Genomic DNA, 24774 nt, shown 5'->3' with positions numbered 1-24774 from the left:
CACTCAGCACTGTGTCCCAGCCAGAGCAATCCATCAAGAGAAAGAAAAACATGCACTCAAATTTGAAAAATAATACATCCCAGAGTGTCACTGTGTGTACAAGATATGACCTCCACTAAAGTAACTCCAAAAATCAGTTCTGGTGCCAGTGGCTCAAGCCCAAACCCACAGCTACTGCACAGGCTGAGATCTGAGGATGGAAACTCACAGTCATAATAGGCCTGAAGTCCTCCAGGACCTTTTTTCCAGTTCAGTAGGAACAAGACAGAAGTGCAGTTGTGGCAGAAGTGATAGAGCACCAACCTTCAGCACAAAAGGTTAGGGAGAATTCTCCAATCCAGAACTCCAGGCCGAGAACCAACACAAACACATACACACACACACACCATCCATCTTTCAACAGGATCAGGAGGAAATCCTATGTTTCCAGTTTTATTTAGGGGGTGTCATTTCTTTTCCTGTATGTCTGTCTGTGTGTGTGTGTGCATGTGTGTGTGTGTTGCTCTTGGAGCTTGAACTCAGAGCCTGGGCATTGTCCATGACTCTTTTTGCTCAAGGATTCTGCTCTTCTGCTTGAGCCACAGCTCCATTCTGCCTTTTTAGTGGTTCATTGAAGAGAAGACTCTACAGACTTTTCTGCCCCACTGGCTTCTAACTCTAAATCCTCACATCTCAGCCTCCTAAGTATTTCGAATTACAGGCCTGAGCCAGCAGCACCTAACTGAGATTGTTTTCTTTTTCCTTTTTCTCTTTCTTTAGATTTTTTTGTCCGTTCTTGGACTTGAACTCTGAGCCTGGATGCTGTCCCTGAGCTCTTCAGCTCAACACTACCTCCGTACTCCTTGAGCCACCACCACACTTCTGCTTTTCTGGTGGTTAACTGGAGATAAGAGTCTCATGGATTTGAATGCCTGGGCTGGTTTTGAACCAAGATCCTCAGATCTCAGCCTCCTGAGTAGCTAGCATGACAGGAGTGAGCCACCATGCCTGGTGGGTGTTTTCTAAGCTGACTTCATAGAAATCCAGCAATTGGGCCAAGGGTAGCAGTAACAGAAGGTAAGGAATTAGGCGCTGATATGAGAGAAATGAAGATCAGAAAATACAAATGTCCAGTTAACCAGGGAGGATACATGCATTAAATAATAATTAAATGATCATACATTGATTAAATCTACTGAACAGGGCACTGAGCTATTCTTGTGATATTCTGAATGGATACTAACGGTAACATATATGAGGTACCAAATATAATTTTATAGGGTTCTGGGTGTCTCAGTGTGCTGCTGACCAAATAAAACGTGGTATTTTTACCTATAACTTCCAAGTATAAGACACTATTAAATAATGAATGAAAATCAAGAAATTGGATGGAGCGGCTCTTGCTGAGTCCAGATCTGCCCACCGTGCACCTCCGACTCCTGCCCATCATGCACCCTGGAGTTCCAGTCCTTTCAAGTCCAGAATGGAAGGTCTCAAGGATCAGCTGATTGTGAATCTTCTTAAAGAGGATCATGTCCGCCAGAACAAGATTACAGTTGTTGCGGTTGGTGCTGTTGGCATAGCCTGTGCCATCAGGAATTGGCAGATGAGCCTGCTCATGTTGATGTCATGGAAGACAAATTGAAGGGAGAAATGATGGACCTCCAGCTCAGCAGCCTTTTCCACAAAACACGAAAAATTGTCTCTGACAAAAACTACTCTGTGACTGCAAATTCCAACCAGGTTATTGTCACAGCTGGGGCCCATCAGCAAGAGGGTGAAAGCTGTCTTAATTTGGTCCAGCGCAATGTAAACATCTTTAAGTTCATCATTCCTAATGTAGTGACAGACAGCCCAAACTGCAAGTTGCTTACTGTTTCCAATCCAGTGGATATTCTGACCTAGGTGGCTTGGAAGATAAATGGCTTCCCCAAAAACTGTGTCATTGGAAGTGGCTGCAATCTGGATTCAGCTCGGTTCCATTACTTGATGGGAGAGAGGCTGGGAATTCACCCCTTAAGCTGTCATGGATGGGTTCTCATGGAGACTCTAGTTTGCCAGTGTGGAGTGGAGTGAATGTTGCTGGTGTCTCCTTCAAGAATCTGAATCCTGATTTAGGCACTGATGCAGACAAGGAACAGTGGAAACAGGTTCATAAACAAGTTGTTGACAGTGCCTATGAGGTGATCAAACTGAAGGCTATACATCCTGGGCCATTGGACTGTCTGTGGCAGATTTAGCAGAAAGTATTATGAAGACTCTTCGAAGAGTTCATCCAATTTCAACCATGATTATGGGTCTCTATGGAATAAAGGAAGATGTCTTCCTTAGTGTTCTTTGCATTCTGGGACAGAACGGAATTTCAGATGTGGTGAAGGTCACTCTGACTCCCGAGGAAGAGGCTCACTTGAAGAAAAGTGCAGATACGCTTTGGGGAATCCCAACGGAGCTACAGTTTTGAAGTTTTCTATGTACCACTTCACTGTTGAGGCTATAAGAGAATTTTAGTTGGGGATTATGCATGTTGTCCCATACTGATCTGTGACTAAAGCAGTAGCATTATAAAAAGACCTGGGAAAAATATCCATTTCCTGAAATTAGGACTAGGACTGCTCCAGGAAAACATGCCGCTGTATTCTGATGGTGGATGGGTCCTGTGTAACTGTAAAAACTGGTAAGTGTAAACAATTTTACCCTCTCTGAGACACCACTGCCAATGAATGGTGCATAGTCCCTAATTACACGTCGAACCAGATATGTTACTGTGTGCTTTGTAAATCAACAAAACACCTAGTTCCAACTTCTTTTCCCTATCACACTTCCTGGGATGGGTTGTATAAATCCATTTTCGCATGTCACATGCATCACTGATTTAAAGGATATTTTAGGTGGTATATATCAATAGTGTGCATTGCATGTTATGTAAAAAGCTACATATGAACAGTGCAAAAACTATCCAAATGTCATAGGAAAACACCAAATAAACCTTGAACAGTGAAAAAAATCAAGAAATTGTTTTTCCCTCTAGAGATCAAGTGATCTATTACATGTCCAAAGATTCTCCAAGGCAGATGCCAAATCGACATGGTTCCAGAGATTTCGTGCCTATAGAAATTAATAGGTCCTTTGAGAATTCATTGGTATCGTTTTTATCAAAACAAAAGAAACTGTGTTCCCCTTGGAATAAATTAATTCCTCTCACCCTTTTACAGTCTATAATAATGCAAGAAATAAACCTAAATCTGTTTATCCATGATGTCACCTTCACTTTAACTCATGGGAACAAAATGGTTTGGAGACAGGAAAGACATTTCATTTCATAAAGACAATTATTTCATGAAAGGCAGTTCATTTCCTGAAGAGATCTTAGTAGATACATCGATTGAGTTGCAAGAAACTGCACAAGCTTCTGACTCCCTTCTCTGAATCCAGTCTCCGTCAAAACCCCAGCCAACAAACTTCTAAGGAGGAGTTGGGGAAATAAGAATTCTTCAGTGATAACCAAAATACAGAACCATGTTAGCCTGGTAAAGCCGGGAAATGTAAATTTATGATCAGTGAGGGAAAACAAGAGAAAAAGAAAATGTGGTGTGTAGCAGGCAATCCTCTGGAATAATGAGGCTGGGAAGGGCCAGAAGGGAGCTCGTCATCTGCAGATGTGGTCCCAGAACTCTAAGGCACTTGGAGTTCAGGCTTTGTGAACTCTGATTTCCCTTCTTTCTCTCACTTTCTGCAACCTAGAGCGCATTCTTCATGAAGTTCCCTTCTGAAAGGTCTCTCGCTTTTCTTCACTGTTTTCCAATAATCAGCGTCATCTGTCAGCTTTGCTACATCCAATTATGTATTTGTTTATCACCCCTAAAGCTCCAATGTGCACCAGGTATTGTCTTTTGGGTTCCAGGCCACGGACGTGTGTGTGTGTGTGTGTGTGTGTGTGTGTGTGTGTGTGTGTGTGTGTGCCTAGACCTGGGCCTTGAACTCTAACCATGGCACTGTCCCTCAGCTCCTTTTGCTCAAGGCTAGCACTCCACTATTGGAGTTGCATCTTCACTTTCAGCTTTTTCTGTCATTATTTGGAAATAAGGGTCTCATAGACTTTCCTGCCGAGGCTGGCTTTCAACTGCCATTGTCAGATCTAAGACTCATGAGCAATGATGATTACAGAGATGAAACACCAGTGCCAGATTTGATTGGAATTTTTTTCTTATCCTCTCCAATATTTTGCTGGCATATTTGACTGACAATGTATGGTTTGTTTCCCATTAGTGTCCATAACAAAATCTAGCCAACAAAAGAATTATTAATAAGGAAGAATTCCTCTTCATGTGTGTGTCTGTGTGTGCGTGTGTGTCTGTGTGTGCATGTGTGTCTGTGTGTGGGTGTGTGTTTGTGTGTCTGTGTCTGTGTGTGTGTGCCTGCATGTACATGTGCCAGTCATGGGTCTTGAACTGTGCACCTGGGCACTGTCCCTGAGCTTCTGAGCCATACCAAGTGAACTAGAGCTCACATGTGGCTTTTTAGTAATTAATCAGGAATGAGAATGTCATGGATTTCCCTGCGTGAGCTGGCTTCACACCTTGATAAGTCAATTGCAGCCTCTTAGTAGCTAGAATGCCAGCTGTAGGCCACCTTCCCTCACTTAGTTTTGCACATGCACACTGGCTTCTGTGTGCACAGAATGGATTTCTATGTATACCAACTGGAAAAGGGGTTTTGCTGTGGTATTTCCACATGGGCATATATTGTGGTTTGATCAAAATAAACTCCTCTGTAACTTCTTTGGCACATAGTCCTGCCCGATTTCAAGGTTTAGTGGGTTTTCATCTTCATCTTCACATATATTCTGCATTATTCAACCCCACCATTCCTTCCCTGTCCCTCAGGCTTGTCCCCATAAACATTTACATTCATTATATATATATATATATATATGTGGAGAGATAGATAGATACATAAATAGATAGATAGATAGATAGATAGATACAGCACTGAGCATATGAATCAAATTCATTCAGTTTATTATTGCATGATCCATTAATTCTGCTGATTTCCATACAATAGGTTCCTGCTCCAGAGCATGAAATCTCACACATGGATTGTATATTGTGTGTGAGTGTGTGTGTGCGTGCCAGTCCTCAGGTTTAAACTCAGAGTTTCTGAGACTTCTTACTCAAGGCCATTGCTAGACCCACTGTCATCTTTTTAGTGCTAAAAATATAGATAAGAGTCTGACCGACTTTTCTTGCCCAGAACGACTTAGAACCCCAAGCCTTAGCTCTCCACTTCCTGAGTAGCTGGGATTACAGGCATGAACTAAATGCGCTAAGCACATTATGTTATTTTAATGATATTGTGTTCCTTTCTCCTCAATTCTATGTAGCTGGTAGTCTCTTTTTTACCCTCTCTCATATTTTAGAAGAAATCACATAGAAGGAATTCTCTGTCGGGAGGCATCCACAGCCATGTTGACCAGCCATGCTATATTCCATCCACATCCAGGAACTCCATGTACTGAGAACTTCCCCACAAATGCTCCCATTCCTGAGACACATGCTCGCTCCATGGGCTGCACACAATGGGAGGACAACTCCATCCTATTATATGGAGAACAATACCTCCACCAGGAAAATAGGTAAAAGATTAATTGTGCCTGAGAGTTGAAAGCGCTTCCTGAAAGGTGAAGGCAGGGGAAAAGGTGGACAGAGAAATGGAGAGAGGAAAGGTGGGCAAAATCATTCCTAATATTCAGTGTACAAATGTGAAGCTGGAACTGGGAGAACTGAGGGAGGGGTTTAACTGGGAGGGGTCGGGGAGAGCATGGAAGGAGTGACATGGATGAAATGGCCTTGTACTCACAAACTGATCATTGAATTATAGCCCCATAGTGCCACTACTTAAAAGCAAGGTTTAGAAAAATACATTTAATAGGGACTAGAGCAAAGCCTAGTGGTAGAGTGCTTGCCTAGCATGCAAGAATACCCGAGTTTGATTCCTCAGTACCACATATATAGAAAAAGCCGAAGTGGTGCCGTGGCTCAAGTACTAGTGCTCTAACTTTGACAGGCCCACGGACAGTGCCCAGGCCTTGGGATCAAGCCGCAGAACTAGCAAAACACAAAATCTCTGAGTAAATGAACACAAGATAGGGATATTTACCCACATATTACAATATGAAAGTGAGTGGAGGCAAATTTGGCTGTGCAGGTAAACCCCGGGGAGCCATTAGGAAACAAAAAAGGCACCTGGCTGGGGAAGGGCATGACCACTTGAGCTGGCAGTGGGCATTGATTGAACTTTTCCTTACTTGCCCCAAGGAAAACACCTAGGGCTATGACAGCACAAAACCACACAGGGGAATCACCATTCCTCCTCCTGGGCCTCTCAGATGACCCTCAACTCCAGCCCATTCTCTTTGGGCTCTTCCTGTCCATGTACCTGATCACCATACTCGGAAATCTGCTCATCATCCTGGCAGTCACCTCTGACCCCCACCTCCACACGCCCATGTACTTCTTCCTCTCCAACCTGTCCTTTGTGGACATCTGCTTCACCTCCACCACAATCCCCAAGATGCTGGTGAACATCCAGACCCAGAGGAAAGACATCTCCTACCCAGAGTGCCTCACTCAGGTGTATTTCTTCATGATTTTTGGTGGAATGGATAATTTCCTATTGACTGTGATGGCTTATGATCGCTTTGTGGCCATCTGTCACCCACTGAACTACCCACTTATCATGAACCCTCACTTCTGTGGCCTCCTGGTGCTCGTGTCTTGGCTTCTCATTTTCTGCATCTCACTAAGCCATGTTGTACTGATGAGGAAATTAACCTTCTCCCCAGGAACCACCATCCCCCATTTCTTCTGTGAACTAGCTCAGGTTCTCCAGGTGGCCAGCTCTGACACCCTCATCAATGACATCTGGATGTACCTGGCTATTGTGCTCTTCGGTGTGTTTCCTGCCTTAGGAATCTTCTTCTCTTACCATCAGATCCTCTCCTCTTTAATGAAGATGTCCAACACAGCTACCAAGCACAAAGCCTTCTCCACCTGTGGCTCTCACCTCTGCGTGATCTCCTTGTTCTACGGGACAGGACTTGGGGTGTACCTCAGCTCTGCGGTGTCCTCCTCTGCCCACAGAAGCAAGGTGGCCTCGGTGATGTACACAGTGGTCACTCCCATGCTGAACCCCTTCATCTACAGCCTGAGGAACCAGGACGTGATGGGGGCCCTGGAGAGACTGCCAGGCAGAGTGGTCTCCTGTCTTGATGGATTGTGAAGCACAGAACAAAGTAATCCATTGGAAGTGGGAAGACAAGTTGGTTGAATATCAGATCAGTGATACTTTTCCTCCATTATAGGATTCAGTGTATATGTATGTATAGACTCTTCCATCTAGAAAAGACGTACTTATTCACGTGTGCCACCAAAGCCCCTATGGCTTTGTCTGTCCATGTTTAGATATCTATCTTTCAAGGAAATTTACTTGCTATCCATCAGAAGAACAACTTCTGTTTTCAGTGTGAATTTTTCTTAATAGTCCTATTTGGGTTACTGTTGCACAACTTTCGTGGGCATTTCCAATTGAACATAGAAAGAACCTATCACAATCCAAGTTTACACAGTATCCCTGTAAGTTATCCTCTTCTATATTAATTATTCCTCCTCAAACACAAAACTACTTCTTCTTCTCCTCCTTCTCATCCTTCTTTACCTCCTCCCCTTCTTCCTCCTCCACCTCCTCCTCCAAGAATCCAAATAAAATCCCAACACATTCAGAACAGCAATTGTGTCCTTACATGCGAGATTTTGTTTTAAGTTTGAGGGCAATTCTTTTTTTTCTTTACTAATTTCTCTTTCCCACTCAGATATGAACGTGTTTCCATGATAGCTATACTAAGAGACATCCTCAGACAACAGACAAGAGTCTGAGGATGCCTGTTTCTTCTCATACTCACCAGAATTGTTGTTGTAGATTTTCTTCACGATTGACATAATACAGAATCACAGTGTTTTATTGATTTGCATGTCCTATGTAGTGCAAAGGTTGAATATTTATCTGTGGATTTCTTTATGGCCATTTTACCTCTCTTAAAGATTGTCTTGGCTGGGACCAGTGTCTCACATCTATAATCCTAGCTACTCAGGAGCTTCAAATTTGAGGATCACAATGGAAAGCCAGCCTGGGCATTTATCTACAATTGACTGCTAGAAATCCAGAAGTGGTTCTGTGACTCAACGGGTAGAGCAGTAGCCTTGAGCTGAAGAGCTCAAGAACAGCAACCAGGCCCAGAGATCAAGCCCTATCACCAACCAAAAAAAAATGAATGTGTAAATAAATCAACATTATTTTGTCAATATTTTTCCTCATTGTGAAATCAACTTAATTGTGGACAATTAATTTTTGGTGTTGAGTATCTGAGAGGCTTTCCTTCTACCTCCTGGGACTGGGGCTCTTTGTAAGTGAATACCCCACACACTTCTCTCATTCTCATCAGCCTTTCCTATGTGCCGGGGCCAACCTGCAGCAAACCAGGGTTCGCAGATTGGGGTTCCTGAAATAGGGGGCAAGGACTAGGAAGAAATAGAAGAGAGACAGACACACCGGGTCCGCGTTTATTTTTCACTCCTGCTTCTTCCCTCCTCCAGACGCAGGGAACCTCCAGGTGTTACATTCATATGGTAAATCTCAGGTCATAGAATAGGGCCAGAAAACAATAAGACAATAAAGCCATTGTCTGATGCAAGTCAAGGTACAGTTTGATGCCACTCTGGCTCCCAACATATCCCCCATTTTTTATTTTAAAAGAAACACAAGTGCAATTTTTACTCTTTTCTATACCCCTAATTTATCCTGTCACATTTTCCAAAAATGACTTTGGTCCCTTGGTCTAACAAGGATTGATGGGTGGAGATTCAACTTCTGTGACTTCTTCAAGCTGACTCAGGGGTGTTGTCTCTGTGCTTGACCAGGGACCTAAGAAGCCTAGCCTGTTTTATCAAGGGGTTGCAAGGATTAGATATTAGGAACAATAATTTACTCCAAACTAGAGATCATATTTGACATTTAACAACTGCACAAACCATCTTTGGCTACAATAGTGTAGCTTACATAGCACCCATTTGCAAAGGCTTTTTCTTGATTGTCTGGGGAACTAAATTTCTGCAACCTTAACAATGCTTCAGTTGTCAGATCTAAACAGATTAATAGAGACACAAGCCTCAGATCTACAAACTTTTCCTGAATTTGTGGCTGGTGTCAAAAATAAAAAATAAAAATTTCGCTCAATTAGGACTTTAAACTACCCACTATCACAGAAGATTGACAAGTTCCTGCCCAGTTATGAAAGGCACGGGCATTAGTAAGGCATGCTTACAAACTATTCTATGACCTCCCGGCTCTGATTAATTTGATGGGCCAAGCACAAGTGACTAAGATCTGACACCATCTCTGCCATCCAAGCAGAGGCTTTCGTGTCCCAGTAGTGTCTCTCCACACAGGGATAAACATGCCATTGGCATTTCACTTTATTGGTTGCTGTACTTGAACTCGGGGCCTGGGTACTGTCTCTCAGCTCTCCAGCTCAAGGCTAGCACCCTACCACTATGAGTCCCGAGCTTGGTGCTTGAGTGCTTCCCCCCAGCTTTTCAGCTCAGAGCTAGCACTCTGCCACTTCAAGCTCCAAAGCAACTCTGTCCCAGCATCCTGCTGGCAGATTAGACACCATAGTCTCACAGGGACTTTGCTTTGCCCGGGCAGGCTCAGAGCTGCGGCTTTCAGATCAATGAGTCCTACGAAAGGCCACGTTACTCCAATTAAAGCAACAAGGTGGTCAACACAGAAATAGTCTCTAAGCATGAGCTCACCTAGAACCTGGTAAAAGCCAAAGTTGCATCTGAATAAGGATTGCTGTCCTTCTCCATGGGCTAGCTGGAAGTTGCTATAAGGTAACTTACAAGAGCAAGCTGAAATAGCAATTAAGCAATTACTTTGGTAGTCCTAATTTTCCTTTTTTCTCTTTCTTTAAACATTTAAGACAACTTCACTTTCAAATATTGTTTAGAAACCCATTTCCAATGTTCTTAATAACTTTTACTGATACTGGCTTAAACAATTAACACCTTAGCCTTTATTTGCAATTGAAAAACCTTTAAGGGCACAAAGAACTCCTTCTGCCTTCAGGCCCCCTAAGGCCCAAGGCACTCCTCTTGCCTTTTAGAAAAAAGGGCTCTTTTGCAGTTTAGATTACTGTCTAGAACTCCAGCAAGAGTTTAAACTCAAATAACAGTTTTTCCCTAATTCAAGAACTATAGACATCAGTGCACCAAAAGTCTAAGTCTGGACTTAGTTTCCTCTCCTTTTTAAAATACACCCAATTGCATGGAGATAAACCTTTAAACATTCCTTTAAAATACTAATCACATTATCCACATTTTACCATCAGATTTCTAGTGTCAGTTTGCAAGAAAGGACAGGCAAAGTTTCTGACATTAATGAACAATTTTACATTCAGATCTCTAATACATGTTTCCAAACTTTAACTTAAAGTAATAAATCCCAAATTCCCTAACACCTCTGTGCTGAACAGGATACAATGTTTACAATGTAAACAGCTGTATGCCCTGCAATAAAATGCAGATTTCAGGATCTAAAAAATATTTTCCAGTTTTTCTTTAAGACAACACAATAATTCTTTGAGACATTGTAAAATATTCAAACCTAATATTTTTGTTGAAGGTTTAAGCTTAGATTTACCCAATTGTCTTTGTGTTTAAGTATAAATTTATCCATTGTTTTATACAGCATGCTGACAATTTAACCTTGAATATGTTCACTCACTCATTCACACACATTCATACTCAAAGATCATAAAGCGCGCAAAATTAATATCGGCCGTTCATGTTCCGGAAGTTTGTGTCAAGAGAGTTTTGCGACTTTTACTCTTACAGGTGTGAACCAGGTTCAAAACAAAACTTTTTGCAAGGCAACTTAGCTGGAATTTATTTTTTCCAGGGCTTGTTACAACTGCAGACATGGGGGAGCGGCCATGCTAGGCCCAGAAATGTTCAAATAAGTAACAAGGATGTGTGCTTGAGTACGCACAGAAAAACCATAAGGATCCATACTTAGAAATGGTACCAATTTTAAAGACAAAACTGGACAAGGAAAAATATGTAACACGAACAAGACAGAGAAACGGAGACTTTTAAATAATCAGACATTGATATATAACAAGAAAATTGGACTCAATCAGATACACTTAACACAAAAAAACATGAGCTCAAATGAATGTTTTCACCAAACAGTTATTTTTAGATTTAGACATGTCTTCCTGGTGGGACTCTCAGGTATGCCTTGTTATCGACAAGAAACTCAGAAGGGGAGGGAGGGTCAAGGCGTCCCTTGACCACCAGGCCTCTGTTTTAGGCCCACAGTGCACCTTTTCAAACAAACAAACAAAAATAAAATAAAATAAAATAAAATAAAACGCAGACATACAGGGGGTCGGCCGACTTCTACTTACCTCTGGAGGCCTTTGCTTTTCACCTGGGCATCTTTTACAAAAAAGGGTATTAAGAAGAAGGATAGTAAAGACAAAATAATGTCACATATTAAATTGTGTAGAGTCAATGAATATGTTAAAAGGTGCCTACATAATAGTAAAAGGAAGAGAAACACAGCTCATATGAATGTGTGGAAGAAGTGGATCAGTAGCAGTCCCAATTGACATGCACAAATAACTCAGGTCCTTCCCACGTCGCAGGATGCACCACTGGAGGGTTGGGGGTGTAGGCCCAGTGAGTCGCTGCTTGGATGGCCACTGTCACTCTCCACGATCCAAACGCAGCGTTCAGGCAGCCAGCGGGCATCATTTTCTCCTTGTGAAAAAACACATACATGCCCTCGACCCCAGGTTAGAACAGGATCGGGTCCATGCCAAGCACCAGTTAGGGGATCCTTCCACTTTTCTAAGGCAAAAACACGCTGCTCTCTTTTTTCCCAGAATCGCTGAGCAGCAGATAAATTATTTGAATCCAAATTCAAAAAATTTAAAACAAATAAGGCATGATTAAGTATATTCACAGGGGTAGCGGGATATGACTCTCCTTTCTGTATTTTAGCAATTTGATGTTTTAATAATCCATTAGCTCTCTCCACGATGCCTTGACCTTGAGGATTGTAAGGAATGCCTGTAATATGAGTGATATTATAGGAATGGCAGAAGGATTGAAATGCTCGGCCTGCATAGCCAGGGCCATTATCTGTTTTTATTTGTGAGGGAATCCCCATCACAGCAAAGCATCGAATGCAGTGAGAAATACAATGTTTAGTGGCTTCCCCAGCAAGAGGGGTGGCCAAGATAAAATTAGAATAAGTATCTACAGTAACATGAACATATTTTAATCGGTCAAATGATGGAACATGTGTGACATCCATCTGACAAATGTGATTAGAAAGCAGTCCCCGTGGATTTATACCTAAATGGGGGGCTGGTGAAAAAGGGACACAGTTGGAGCAAGTCTTAACTATTTGTCGTGCTGCTTCTCTAGATAATTTAAACTGTCGGCGCAAGGATCGACTGTTTTGATGGTGGATGGCATGTGACTGCTTAGCAAGTTCAAACTCAGTTAAGTAAACTCTGGTGGCAGAGTCAGTAACTACATTGCCCTCACTTAAAGGGCCAGGAAGATTAGTGTGAACTCGAACAAAGCCAAAAAAAACAAGGGTGGTTGTGAGAACAAAGCAAAGTTTGTACTTGGCGAAATTGGGTCTGAATATTGGAGTTAGTAGTTCCAATAAAGAGAACAGTTTCTATGACTTGAAGAGCACGAATTACATATTGACTGTCTGAGTATAAGTTAAAGGGCTCGTCTTGTAACAGGACGAGTGCTTGTAAAACAGCCTCTAATTCTACCTCTTGGGTGGAGAAAAAACCCGTAACCCAAGATTGAGTTTTCCCATTAATGGTCAAAGCAGCCGTTCCATTAGAGGATCCATCTGTAAATACCAAAGCGGCAGAAGATAAAGGCGAGGCCTGTACTATGGAAGGAAATAGAAACGTATGACACGCAGCAAACTGGAAAAGTTTGTTAGACGGGTAGTGATGCAAAATTTTTCCCATATAATTGGCCCAAGCACTGGCCCAAGGATCGCATCGGCGAATAGCCAATCTTGTTGTTGTAGATTATATGGAACACATATAAAATGAGGTTCCTCAACCTAGATGTCCCTCAGTTGATGAGTGGAACAACAAATTGTGGTATTTGTACACAATGGAATTCTATGCTGCTGTCAGAAAGAATGACATCGCCCCATTTGTTAGGAAATGGAAAGACTTAGAAAAAATCATATTAAGTAAAGTAAGCCAGACTCAAAGGAACTTAGGCTCAATGGTTCCCCTCATTCGTCATAATCAGTAGAAACCTTGGGCTCTACTAGCAAAGATTTGCAATAGAGCAAAATCTTGATACATAAGGACATATAATGTGAAGCTAATTAAAAGGACCTCCAGGATAGTGAAACAAAAGCCATATAATGAATGATTGGTGTCCTTAATGTACTATGTGGTCTCTCATCTCCTTTGCTGTCCCTTGTTATCTCATATTGGTATAGTATCTCACTTTGTTATCTAATATATTGAATTTATTTGTATTTGGATATTTGGAATTTGATAGGGAAGGGGGGAAAACCAAGACGGGTGGGGGATGTGGGGGGGAAGGGAAATGGGTACCAAGACATGTGAAAGGGTATCAATGTATGTGAATTAACGCACCTTCTATCTGGCAAATATCATGTAACCCTTTTACTAATTACAATAAAAAATAATAAATAAATAAATAAACAAATAAATAAATATTAAGGAAAAAAAATAAATAAATAAATAAAATGAGGTTCCTGACCTAAATATTTACGGGAATCCACTCGGCACATATGCATCAGATTAGCTACCAATTCGTAGTAGGGGGTCACCACTTTGCCGGGTGTTGATGGTAGATAAAGCCATAAAAGTGGGCCATCCTGCCACAATACAGCAGTTGGGGAGTGAGAAGTAGCTAAAATGTAAACTCCCCATGGTTTAGAGTAGTCACAATAGGTCACTTGTTGCTGGGAAATTGCCTTTTCTACAATTTGGATGGCCCTCCTGGCGTCAGGATTTAATTCGCGCAAGGATGTAGGGTTGGTATCTTCTTTTAAGAGATCAAAGAGGGGTTTTAACTCTCCTGTGGAGAGCTTTAGATAAGGCCGAAGCCAATTTATATCTCCTAAGAATTGCTGAAAATCATGAAGAGTTCTCAACTGTGAAGTTTTTAATTGTATTTTTTGGCTTTTAAAATAGTGTGGGCCTATTATATGGCCTAAAGACGTAAAAGGGGGGTGTTCCTGAACCTTTTCAGCTGCTATTATAAGGCCAAAGAGGCTCAGATCTTGCTTTAGTTGTCCAAAGGCTTGTCGTACGACGATAGGGTCAGAACAAGCCAACAAGATGTCATCCATATAAGGAACAATATAAACAGAAGACAATTTTTCACGAGTGGAAGAAATGGCTCTAGCTACAAAACTTTGACATAAAGTAAGGCTATTTGCCATGCCCTGTGGAAGCACAAGCCAGTGATATCGCTTCATGGGTTCTTTAAAATTAACAGAGGGGACGCTGAAGGCAAAGCGCTTACAGTCTTGAGGTGCCAGGGGTATAGTATAGAAACAATCCTTCAAATCTATAATAATCTTATAAGTATCCTTTGGGATTGCCATGGGTGAAGGCAAGCTGGGCTGTAGGGCCCCCATCAGTTCCATAGTTGCATTTACCTTTCTCAGATCCTGTAACAGCCTCCATTTACCTGAATTTTTCTTTATAACAAAAATTGGAGAATTCCATGGAGAGTTAGAAGGGGCCACATGTCCCAAGTCCAGCTGTTCCTCTACCAGCTGCTGAACTGCAATGATCTTTTCTAGTGAAAGAGGCCACTGTTCGACCCATACCGGTTCTTCAGAGAGCAAATTTATGGGATCAGCATGAGGGGCAGGACAAACTACAGCCCCCGTTAAAGAATACCCTAATCCTTGTCTCGTAGGGTGAGACTGGGGTTGGAGTGGCTCTAGCTCCCCCTGTGCTGCTCGGCCTAGTCCCCTAAAGGGGAGGAGGCCTTGATCAAGTAACTGCTTAGTGACCGCAGCACTAGGACTAAACATATACACTCCCATTTTTTCCATGATATCACGACCCCATAAATTAATTGGCAGATGATCCAGGACAAATGGCTGAAAATGAACAGAGTGCCCTTCCTTATCTCTCCAAACAAGGATCGCACTGCTCTGCTGTGGGTCAGTTGCTTGCCCAACCCCCTGTAGGGAAGTCATAGAGGTTGTCAGGGGCCATTGGGCTGGCCAATGTTTTTTAGATATCACAGACACATCTGCTCCAGTGTCTAATATTCCTTTAAAGGGCTTTTCTTGTATAAATATAGTCATCTCAGGCCTCTCTTGTTTTATGCTTTGTACCCAATAGATATCAGAAGATCTAAATCCTCTCTGTCCACATGGGGAATTAGCAGTCTCCCCGGGAGGTAAAGGCTAATTTTTGACCGGCTGGGATCGATACCACGTGTTTCGGGACAGAGGCCATAACTTTGATTTCTCCAGTAAAATCCTGGTCAATTTTGCCAGGTGTAATCTGTATCCGTTTAAGTGCTGAGCTACTTCGCCCTAACAGCAATCCAGCCACTCCCGGGGGAAGGGGGCCGAAGACCCCCGTGGGGAGAGCTTGTGTCCCCATCTCTGGGGTCAATACTGAGCAGGTGGAGGAACAGAGGTTCAATCCTGCACTGCCTGCGGTGGCACGGAGGAGGCTGGAGACTGATCTTGGGGGGTTGTTAGAAGATGCACTTGTGGCTGAGAAGAGGGAGGGACTGCCCCACGGTTTTGCGGGGCCAGGGGCTGGCCCCTTCTCCAGTTTCCCAAAAACAGACGGCCATTGCGATTTGTTGCTGACTTGCAATCTTTAGCCCAGTGCTTCCCTTTACCACAGCGTGGACATGTGCCAGGTGATTTTTCTCTCTTTAACCTGGCCTGGCGTGGGCATTGCGTCATCCAATGTCCTATTTGTCCACAAGAAAAGCAACGCCCTGGGGGTCTAGCATCCAGAGAATGCCGCTGACCTCTATATTTTAGAAACTCAGTAACAGTCTTTCCTTGAGGAGCGGCGGCTAAAGTAAGGCCTTGTACATGGGAGGGTCCAATATCAGCACACAGTGAAATAAAGTCCGTGATTCCTCCCTTATTCCTATGGGGTCTGATAGCCGCCTGACAGGCGGCGTTGGCATTTTCATCTGCTAAGTGCTAACTATAATCTTCCTTGCATTCTCATCTTGTACTAGGCGGTCTGCAGTTTCCATTAATCGAGACAAAAATTCTAGATAAGGTTCATTCCGTCCCTGTTTAACTTCTACTAGATTTTTTTGTACGATTGGAATTGTGTAACCTTTTCCAAGCCTCTCTCGCCGCAGCATTTATTTGTAAATAGGCCTCCTACGCATAACCCAATTTATCTTCGGTGTTTTTATAGGTTCCCTCTCCTAACAACTGATCAACAGTGTAAGGCAGGTTCTTAGACCTATTTGTTTCAATTTTAGCCCGACACTGTGCAGTGAACTCTGTCTCCCATAAGAAGTACTCTCCTGCACTAAGGCATGCTCTGGCAAGCCGCTTCCAGTCATTTGGGCATGCAATACCAGCACACGCGGCCTCCAATATTACTTGAGTAAAAGGGGCAGTTGGCCCATATTGGGAGCAGGCACTCTTTAAATCCTGTAATAGTTTACCAGGAACAGGTTGATGGTATACTTGTTCATCATGATCAACTAAACTAGGGAAGCATCGAGGCCCTGAAATATCTTCCCTCTCTCTAGCAGCCTGAGTCAGGTTTAATTGCGATGCACTGTGTCTGGTTGTAGTGCCTGTTAAAAGGGACTTGTTGCTAGGGCCTTTAGGCTTGCCTAAAGGTTGAAAAAGGGATTGAGGCCGTAAGGCTGCAGCCAGAGGCGGTGGGTGTGAGGGGTAAGGTTTAGAATCAGACACCATAGTGTCCTGAGGGTCATATTTCTTTCCTACTTCTGGGGGGGCTCTCTGCTCCATCCCCATTTTAGATAGAAAATGTAGCATTTCTTCTAACTTCTTCTCCATCGTAGCCATCTGGCCCTCCATTGACTCATCATAACTTTCCTCCTTGATATTCAAATCTGAACTCTGATACTCAATTTCTACTGGTTGTTGTTCCCTTTTCAAGATCTCACTTAGACTCTCTTGGGCTGCGGCATATGGCTCAGCCTCAGGTTTTTCAGAAGGGTCCTTTAACTCATAAATTTCCCTTAATTCAAGATTAAGTTCAGCATTCTCATGTTGAGGATCTATGCATTCACTTACTAAATTCCATACATCAATAGCCTCTACTGGGGTCTTTTCGGGGCCATATACATTATAATATTCTTGAATTCTTTTTCCTATCCGCTGCCAGGTTTTTTGGAATTCCTCCTCTATAAACCTCGGGCATGCCTCCTCGACAAACTGTAGGAAGCTCTGAAGCACCCCTTTTTCCACCCACGTTCTCTGAGTTAGTCTCCGTGAAAAGCCCTGCCAATAAAGTTCTAAGGAGGAGTTGGAGAGATAAGAAATCTTCAGTAATAACCAAAACAGAGAGCCATGAAAACCTGGTAAAGACAGGGGAAATGTAAATTTATGGACAACAAGAGAAAAAAATGGGGTGAGTAGCAGGCAATCCTCTGGAATAGTGAGGATGAGAAGGGCCAGAAGTGAGCTCATCTGCAGGTGTGGTCCCAGAATGGCAAGGAAGTTGGAGTTCAGGCTTTGTGAACTCTGGCTTCCCTTCTTTCTCTCACTTTCTGCAACCTAGAGCCCCTTCCACATGAAGTTCCCTTCTGAAAGGTCTCTCACTTTTCTTCACTCTTTCCCAATAATCAGCGTTAACTGTCAGCATGCAACATCCGCTTATGTATTTGTTAATCACCCGTTAAGGTTCCTCTGTACACCAGGTATTGTCTTTTGGGTTCCAGGCCAGGGACGTGTGTGTGTGTGTGTGTGTGTGTGTGTGTGTGTGTGTGTGTGTGTGTCTTTCTGCCTTTCTGTGTGCCTGCATGTACATGTGCCAGTCATGGGTCTTGAACTGTGGGTCTGTGCACTGTCCCTGAAATTCTGAGCCATACCAAGTGTACTACAGCACACATGTGGCTATTTGGTAATAATCAAGAATGAGAATCTCATGGATTTCCCTGCCTGAGCTGGCTTCACACCCTGATATGTCAATTGCAGCCTCATAGTAGCTCGAATGGCAGCTGTGAGCCACTGGCACCCAACTTCCCTCACCTGGTTTTGCACATGCACACTGGCTTTTGTGTGCAAAGAATGGTTTTCTATGTATACCAACTGGAAAAGGGGGTTTTGCTGGGGTATTTCCATACAGGCATATATGGTGTTTTGATCACACTAAACCCCTCTGTAGCTCTTTCTTTGGTCCATAGTCTCTGCCTCTGATTGCAACAGAGTTTAGTGGATTTTATCTTCATCTTCACACATATTCTCTATTATTCAATCCCACCATTCCTTCCCTGTCCCTCAGGCTTGTGCCCATAAACATTTACATTCTAGATACATAGACAGATAAAAAGATAGATAGATAGATAGATAGATAGATAGATAGATAGATAGATAGATAGATAGAGCATTGAGCATATGAACCAAATTCATCCAGTTTATTATTGTATGATCCATTAATTCTGCTAATTTCTGCATAATAATTTCCAGCTCCAGAGCATAAACACATATGTTGTGTATTGTATGTATGTGTGTGTGTTTGTGTGTATGTGCCAGTCCAGGGATTTAAACTCAGTATCCCTGAGACTTGTTAGTCAAGGCTACCACTAATGCCACAGCACTTCCACTTTCATATTTTTGGTGCTTCAAATTGGAGTTGAGAGTTTCACTGACTTTCATGCCTAGGCTGGCATTGAACCATGAACCTCAGATCTCAGCCTCCTGAGCTGCTAGCATGACAGGCATAAGCCAAAGGGCATTTCCTCAATGTGTTCTGTATTTGTGATATGATGTTCCTGTCTCAGTTGTTCTTTGTGGCTGGTATTCTTTTTTTCAATTACTCATATTTTAGAAGGAATTCTCTGTCAGGAGGCATCCACAGCCATGTTGACCAGCCATGCTGTCTTCCATCCACACAGGTAACAGATGTGTCATGTTGAGAACAGTTCAGTCCAGGATCGCTGCCTGGACTCCAGGCGATGTTGCTGAATGCATCCAGGAACTCCATGTACTGAGAATTGCCCCACAAATGCTCCCATTCCTGAGATAAATGCTCGCTCCGTGGCCTGCAGACACAGTAGGACGACTACCAGGTGTTGGCCTTTGATGTCTCTTCACATTAACCCAGCTCCACAAGAATTAACACAATTATACCTGTGAGTTGAAAGCGTTTTCTGAATGGGGAGGTGAGGGGAAGACATGGGCAGATGAATGAAGTATCCTAATACTCAGTGTACAAACATGAAGCTAGAACTGGGTAAACTGAGGGATGGGCGGGGCTGGGAGTCATAGACCATGATGGGATGACAATATACTCACAAGTTCTATGTTAAATTGAAAGCCCTTACTACAACTACTTAAAACTAACTTCAAATACAACCATGTGAGCGTTCAAGGAACATTTGCTTTCTTGCCCCAATGAGAACAGCCAAGACTATGAGAGCACAAAACCACACAGGGGAATCACCATTCCTCCTCCTGGGCCTCTCGGATGACCCTCAACTCCAGCCCCTGTTCTTTGAGATCTTCCTGTCCATGTACCTGATCACCGTGCTCGGAAATCTGCTCATCATCCTGGCCGTCACCTCTGACCCCCACCTCCACACCTCCATGTACTTCTTCCTCTCCAACCTGTCCTTTGTAGACATCTGCTTCACCTCCACCACAGTCCCCAAGATGCTGGTGGACATCCAGACCCAGAGGAAAGACATCTCCTACCCAGAGTGCCTCACTCAGGTGTATTTCTTTCTGGTTTTTGTTGGAATGGATAATTTCCTATTGACCGTGATGGTCTATGATCGCTTTGTGGCCATCTGTCACCCACTGAACTACCCAGTTATCATGAACCCTCACTTCTGTGGCCTCCTGGTCCTCATGTGTTGGCTTCTCATTTTCTGCATCTCACTAATCCATGTTGTACTGATGAGGAAATTAACCTTCTCCCCAGGAACCACCATCCCCCATTTCTTCTGTGAACTAGCTCAGGTTCTCCAGGTGGCCAGCTCTGACACCCTCATCAATGACATCTGGATGTACCTGGCTACTGTGCTGTTCTGTGTGTTTCCTGCCTTAGGAATCTTCTTCTCTTACCATCAGATACTCTCCTCTTTAATGAAGATGTCCAACACAGCTAGCATGCACAAAGCCTTCTCCACCTGTGGCTCTCACCTCTGCGTGGTCTCCTTGTTCTACGGGACAGGACTTGGGGTGTACCTCAGCTCTGCAGTGTCCTCCTCTGCCCACAGAAGCAAGGTGGCCTCGGTGATGTACACAGTGGTCACTCCCATGCTGAACCTGGGGAGACTGCCAGGCAGAGTGGTCTCCTGTCTTGATGGATTGTGAAGCACAGAACAAAGTAGTCCATTGGAAGTGGGAAGACAAATCGGCTGAATTCCAGCATGGTCAAAGTTTTTCCTACATTTTTGGACTCAGTATATATTTTCCGTCTACAAAAGAGATATTAGGTCATGTCTACTCTGCAAAGCCCTATGGCTTTGTTTGTCAATGTGTGGCCATGTCTTACAAAGAATTCTACGTGCTATCTTTTTAAAATCTTTCTTTCTTTTCAATGTGAATTGTCCTTAATATACCCATTCAGGCATATTAAGGCATTTCTAAATTGAACATAGAAAGCACTTATCACAAGCCAAGCTTACACAGTATCCCCCTAAGTTATCCTCTTCAATGTCAATTTTTCCTCTCAACATTCTGAACAACTTCTTATCCTCTTCCTCCTCATTCTCTTTTTCCTTCTCCTTCTCCTCCTCCTCCTCCTTCTCTTACTCCTTCTTCTGTGATAGCCCTGGAACTTGAATTCAGCCCCTGGGTGCTCTCCATTACATTCTTGGTCAGGGTTATCCCTCTACCATTTGAGACACATCTACACAATCCCCTTTTGGGGGAGCTATTCAGAGATGGAACTCTCATAGACTTTTGTCTGTGCTGCCTTTAAACCACTATCCTCAGATGTCAGCCTCACACCCTCACAGCTGGGATTACAGATATCACTCTCTGCCACCTGGCAAGATGAATTTTATTTTTGACTTTGCAGAACCGGAATAAACACATACAAGAATCCAAGTAGAATTCCTACACTTTCTGAACAGCAATTATGGCAATACATATGAGATTTTAAGTCAAGGGTTTTATTTTTTTCTTTGTTTTTTACTAATTTCTCTTTCCCACTCAGGTATGACCTTGTTTCCATGGTAACTGTATAGGTGACATCCACACCAACAGTGTCTGAGGATGCCTGTTTCTTCTCAGCCTCACCAGAACTAGTTGTAGATTTCCTTCATGATTGACATAATACAAAATCACAGTGTTTTATTGATTTCCACACCGTGTGTAGCTAAAGAGGTTCAATATTTCTTCATGGATTTCTTCATAGCCAATTTTACCTCTCTTAAAGACTGTGTTAACGATCCTTTACTTCACTGTAAAATCAATTTAATTGTGGATACTTAATATTTGGTGTGGAATATCTAAGAGGCTTTCCTTCTCTCCTGGGCCTGGGGGTCTTTGAAAGTGAATATCCACAAAGCACTTCTCTCATTCTCATCAGCATTTCCTGTGCTCTGAATAAAGTTTCGATTTACTGAAATCCCTTTTGTCAATTTTTCCTCCTATTTAATAAAATATTACAGAACTTTCCAAAAAGTACTAGTCTCGGCAATATCTCTCCTTACATTCTCTATGATTTCCTGTTTAATTTGAGCTTCAGGTCCTACAGGCTGAGATGTGAGGATGGTTTTTCAAAACCAGGTTGGGCAGGAAAGTCTGTGGCACTCTTATCTCTACCCATAAAACTGTTGGAAGTAAATGGGGCAACCTGTGCTCACACCTGAATTCTGGTTATTCGGGAGCCAGACATCTGAGGATCACAGATCAAACCCAGCCTGGACATGAAAGTCCATCAGACTCTTACCTCCAATTAACCACCAGAAAACTAACAGTGGTGCTGTGGCTCAAACAAGGAGAGTGTTAGCCTTGAGAGCTCAGAGATAGTGCCCAGACCTAGAGTTCAAGGCCCACAAGAGAGAGGGGGGGGAGGTGCGCCCTCACTTGTAAGGGAACAACAAACAATGAGAAACCTGGAAGGTCCTAAGATCTAGATTAGACAGGAGCTTGCATTCACCCCTGTCACTCAGCAGAGCAATCCATCAAGAGAAAGAAAAAGCTGCATACAAATTTGAAAAACAAATCTCAGAATGTCACTGTGTGTATAGGATGTGACCTCCACTAAAGGAACACCAAAAATCAGTTCTGATGCCACTGGCTCAGGCCTGAACCCCCAGCTACTCCACAGGCTGAGATCTGAGGATGAAAGCTCACAGTCGTCCTGGGCAGGAAGTCCTCCAAGACCTTATTTGCAGTTAAATAGGAACAAGTGAGAAGTAGAGTCATGGTAAAAGTGGCACCAACCTTGAGCACAAAAGGTTAGAGAGAATTCCCAGGCCCTGAATTACAGGCCAGGAACCAACACACACACACACACACACACACACACACACACACACACACACACACACGCATACACAATATCCGCCTTCAATAGGATCGTAGGTGATCATATGTTCCTGGTTTTATTTGGGGGGGTTCGTTTCTTTTCCGGTGTGTGTGTGTATGTGTGTGTGTGTGTGTGTGTGTCTGTGTGTGTGTGTGTGTGTGTGTGTTGCTCTTGGAGCTTGAACTCAGAGCCTGGGCCTTGTCCCTGACTTTTTTTGCTCAAGGAAACTGCTCTACTACTCGAGCCACAGCTCCATTCTGGTTCATAGACCATAAGACTCTCACAAACTTTTCTACCACAGCTGGATTCTGACTCTAAATCCCCACATCTCAGCCCCCTAAATAACAAGGACTATAGGCCTAAGGCAGCAGCACCCAACTAATATTGTTTGCTTTTTTCTTTTACCTTTTCCTTTGATGTCAGTCATTGGACTTGAACTCTGGGCCTGGGTGCTGTCTCTGAGCTCTTCAGCTCAAGACTACTACCCTACTACTTGAGCCACAGCCCCACTTCCAGTTTTCTGGTGGTAAATTGGAGATAAGAGTCTTAAGGACTTTAGTGCCCAGACTGGCTTTGCACCACGGTCCTCAGATCTAAGCCTCCTGAGTAGCTAGGATTACAGGAGTGAGACATCATGCCCGGCAGTGTTTTCTAAGCTGACTTCATAGAAATCCATCAATTGGGTGGAAGAAAGATGACGCCGAGACAATAGGGATGGTGCCTAGCTCTCTCTCACAAAAAGAGACAAACAGGGAGTCTCACGAGCCAATTACCTTAACAAATCCACAACAAACTCAAAAAGTAACGGAGAAGGACTCAAACCAGAAAAGAAATCCAGATAAAGCTCACATCCAACTTTCTCAAAGAATTCAGAATGCGAGGACCCCTCCCTCACCCCTCGCCATCTTAGGCCATAAAACAAAGCTGGACAGATTCAGAAACACTTAAATTATTCCCTGTATGCTCTCAGACCACAAAGGCATCAAATTGGAACTGAATACACATCTCCACCAACGAAAACACATGGAGACTGAACAACACATTGTTGAATCACCAATGGATCATCAAAGAGATCAGAACAGAAATCCAACAGTTTATGAAATTTAACAATAAGGAGACCACAAAATACCAACTCCTTTGGGACACAGCAAAGGCAGTACTCAGAGGAAAATTTATAGCGCTGAGTGCCTACAACAACAAGTTAGGAAAATCGCAAACCAACAAGTTAATGTCTCACCTTAAGCTCCTGGAAAAAGAGCAACAAACCAACCCTAACCCCAGTAGCAGAAAGCAAATAATTAAAATCAAAGCAGAATTAAATGATTTGGAATCCAAAAAAACTATAGAAAGAATAAAAAAAAACAAGGAGTTGGTTCTTTGAAAGAATTAACAAAATTGACAAACCCTTAGCAAATCTTACCAAAAAAAGAAGAGAGCATATCGAAATAAACAAAATCACAGACGAAAATGGTAATATCATGACAGAAATTACCAAGATCTAGAATATCATGAGGGAATACTTCTCAAACCTTATGCCAACAAATTTGAGAATCTAGAAAAATGGATGATTTCCTAGCCAATATTAACATACCCACACTGAACCAAGAAGAACTAACCCAACTCAATAGGCCTATTGCAAGATCTCAAATAGAAAGGGCAATTAGTGAATTTCCACCCAAGAAAAGCCCAGTTCCAGGTGGATTCACAGCTGAATTGTATAAGGTCTTCAAAGCAGAGCTCACACCAATACTCCTCAAGCTCTTCAACGAAATTGAAAATGAAGGTTCTTTACCAAATTCATTCTATGAAGCCAGTATAACCCTCATCCCCAAACAAGACAGAGATTCATCAAAGAAAGAGAACTATAGACCTATTTCTTTGATGAACATCGATGCAAAATTTCTCAAAAAAAAATACTGGCCAACCGTCTACAACAACTCATCAAAAACATTATACACTAT

The 24774-nt window shown here is 42.9% G+C and overlaps 2 protein-coding genes and 1 pseudogene across 2 annotated transcripts; all 3 read left to right on the top strand.

Moving 5' to 3' along the window:
• Positions 1-1459: 1459 nt before the first annotated feature.
• LOC150068050 (L-lactate dehydrogenase A chain pseudogene) lies at positions 1460-2440 on the top strand (annotated as a pseudogene).
• Positions 2441-6309: 3869 nt separating this feature from the next.
• Positions 6310-7257, top strand: LOC150068049 (olfactory receptor 7D4-like). The gene has a single exon (XM_090336542.1). The coding sequence runs from the start codon at positions 6310-6312 to the stop codon at positions 7255-7257; it is 948 nt and encodes a 315-aa protein (XP_090192668.1).
• A 12483-nt stretch (positions 7258-19740) lies between these two features.
• Positions 19741-20646, top strand: LOC150068048 (olfactory receptor 7D4-like). The gene has a single exon (XM_090336424.1). It carries the CDS (start codon positions 19741-19743, stop codon positions 20644-20646), a length of 906 nt encoding a protein of 301 aa, XP_090192550.1.
• Positions 20647-24774: the final 4128 nt, after the last annotated feature.

The sequence above is a fragment of the Megascapheus bottae genome, chromosome 1 (assembly GCF_031878675.1).
Source record: "Megascapheus bottae isolate mThoBot1 chromosome 1, mThoBot2.hap1, whole genome shotgun sequence".
In the NCBI taxonomy this organism is placed as follows: domain Eukaryota; kingdom Metazoa; phylum Chordata; class Mammalia; order Rodentia; family Geomyidae; genus Megascapheus; species Megascapheus bottae.
This window is presented reverse-complemented; position numbering and strand designations above follow the sequence as displayed.

Bases quoted from the DNA above. Each gene is read 5' to 3' on its own strand.
- LOC150068049 (XM_090336542.1), top strand. From the start codon at position 6,310: ATGACAGCACAAAACCACACAGGGGAATCACCATTCCTCCTCCTGGGC.
- LOC150068048 (XM_090336424.1), top strand. From the start codon at position 19,741: ATGAGAGCACAAAACCACACAGGGGAATCACCATTCCTCCTCCTGGGC.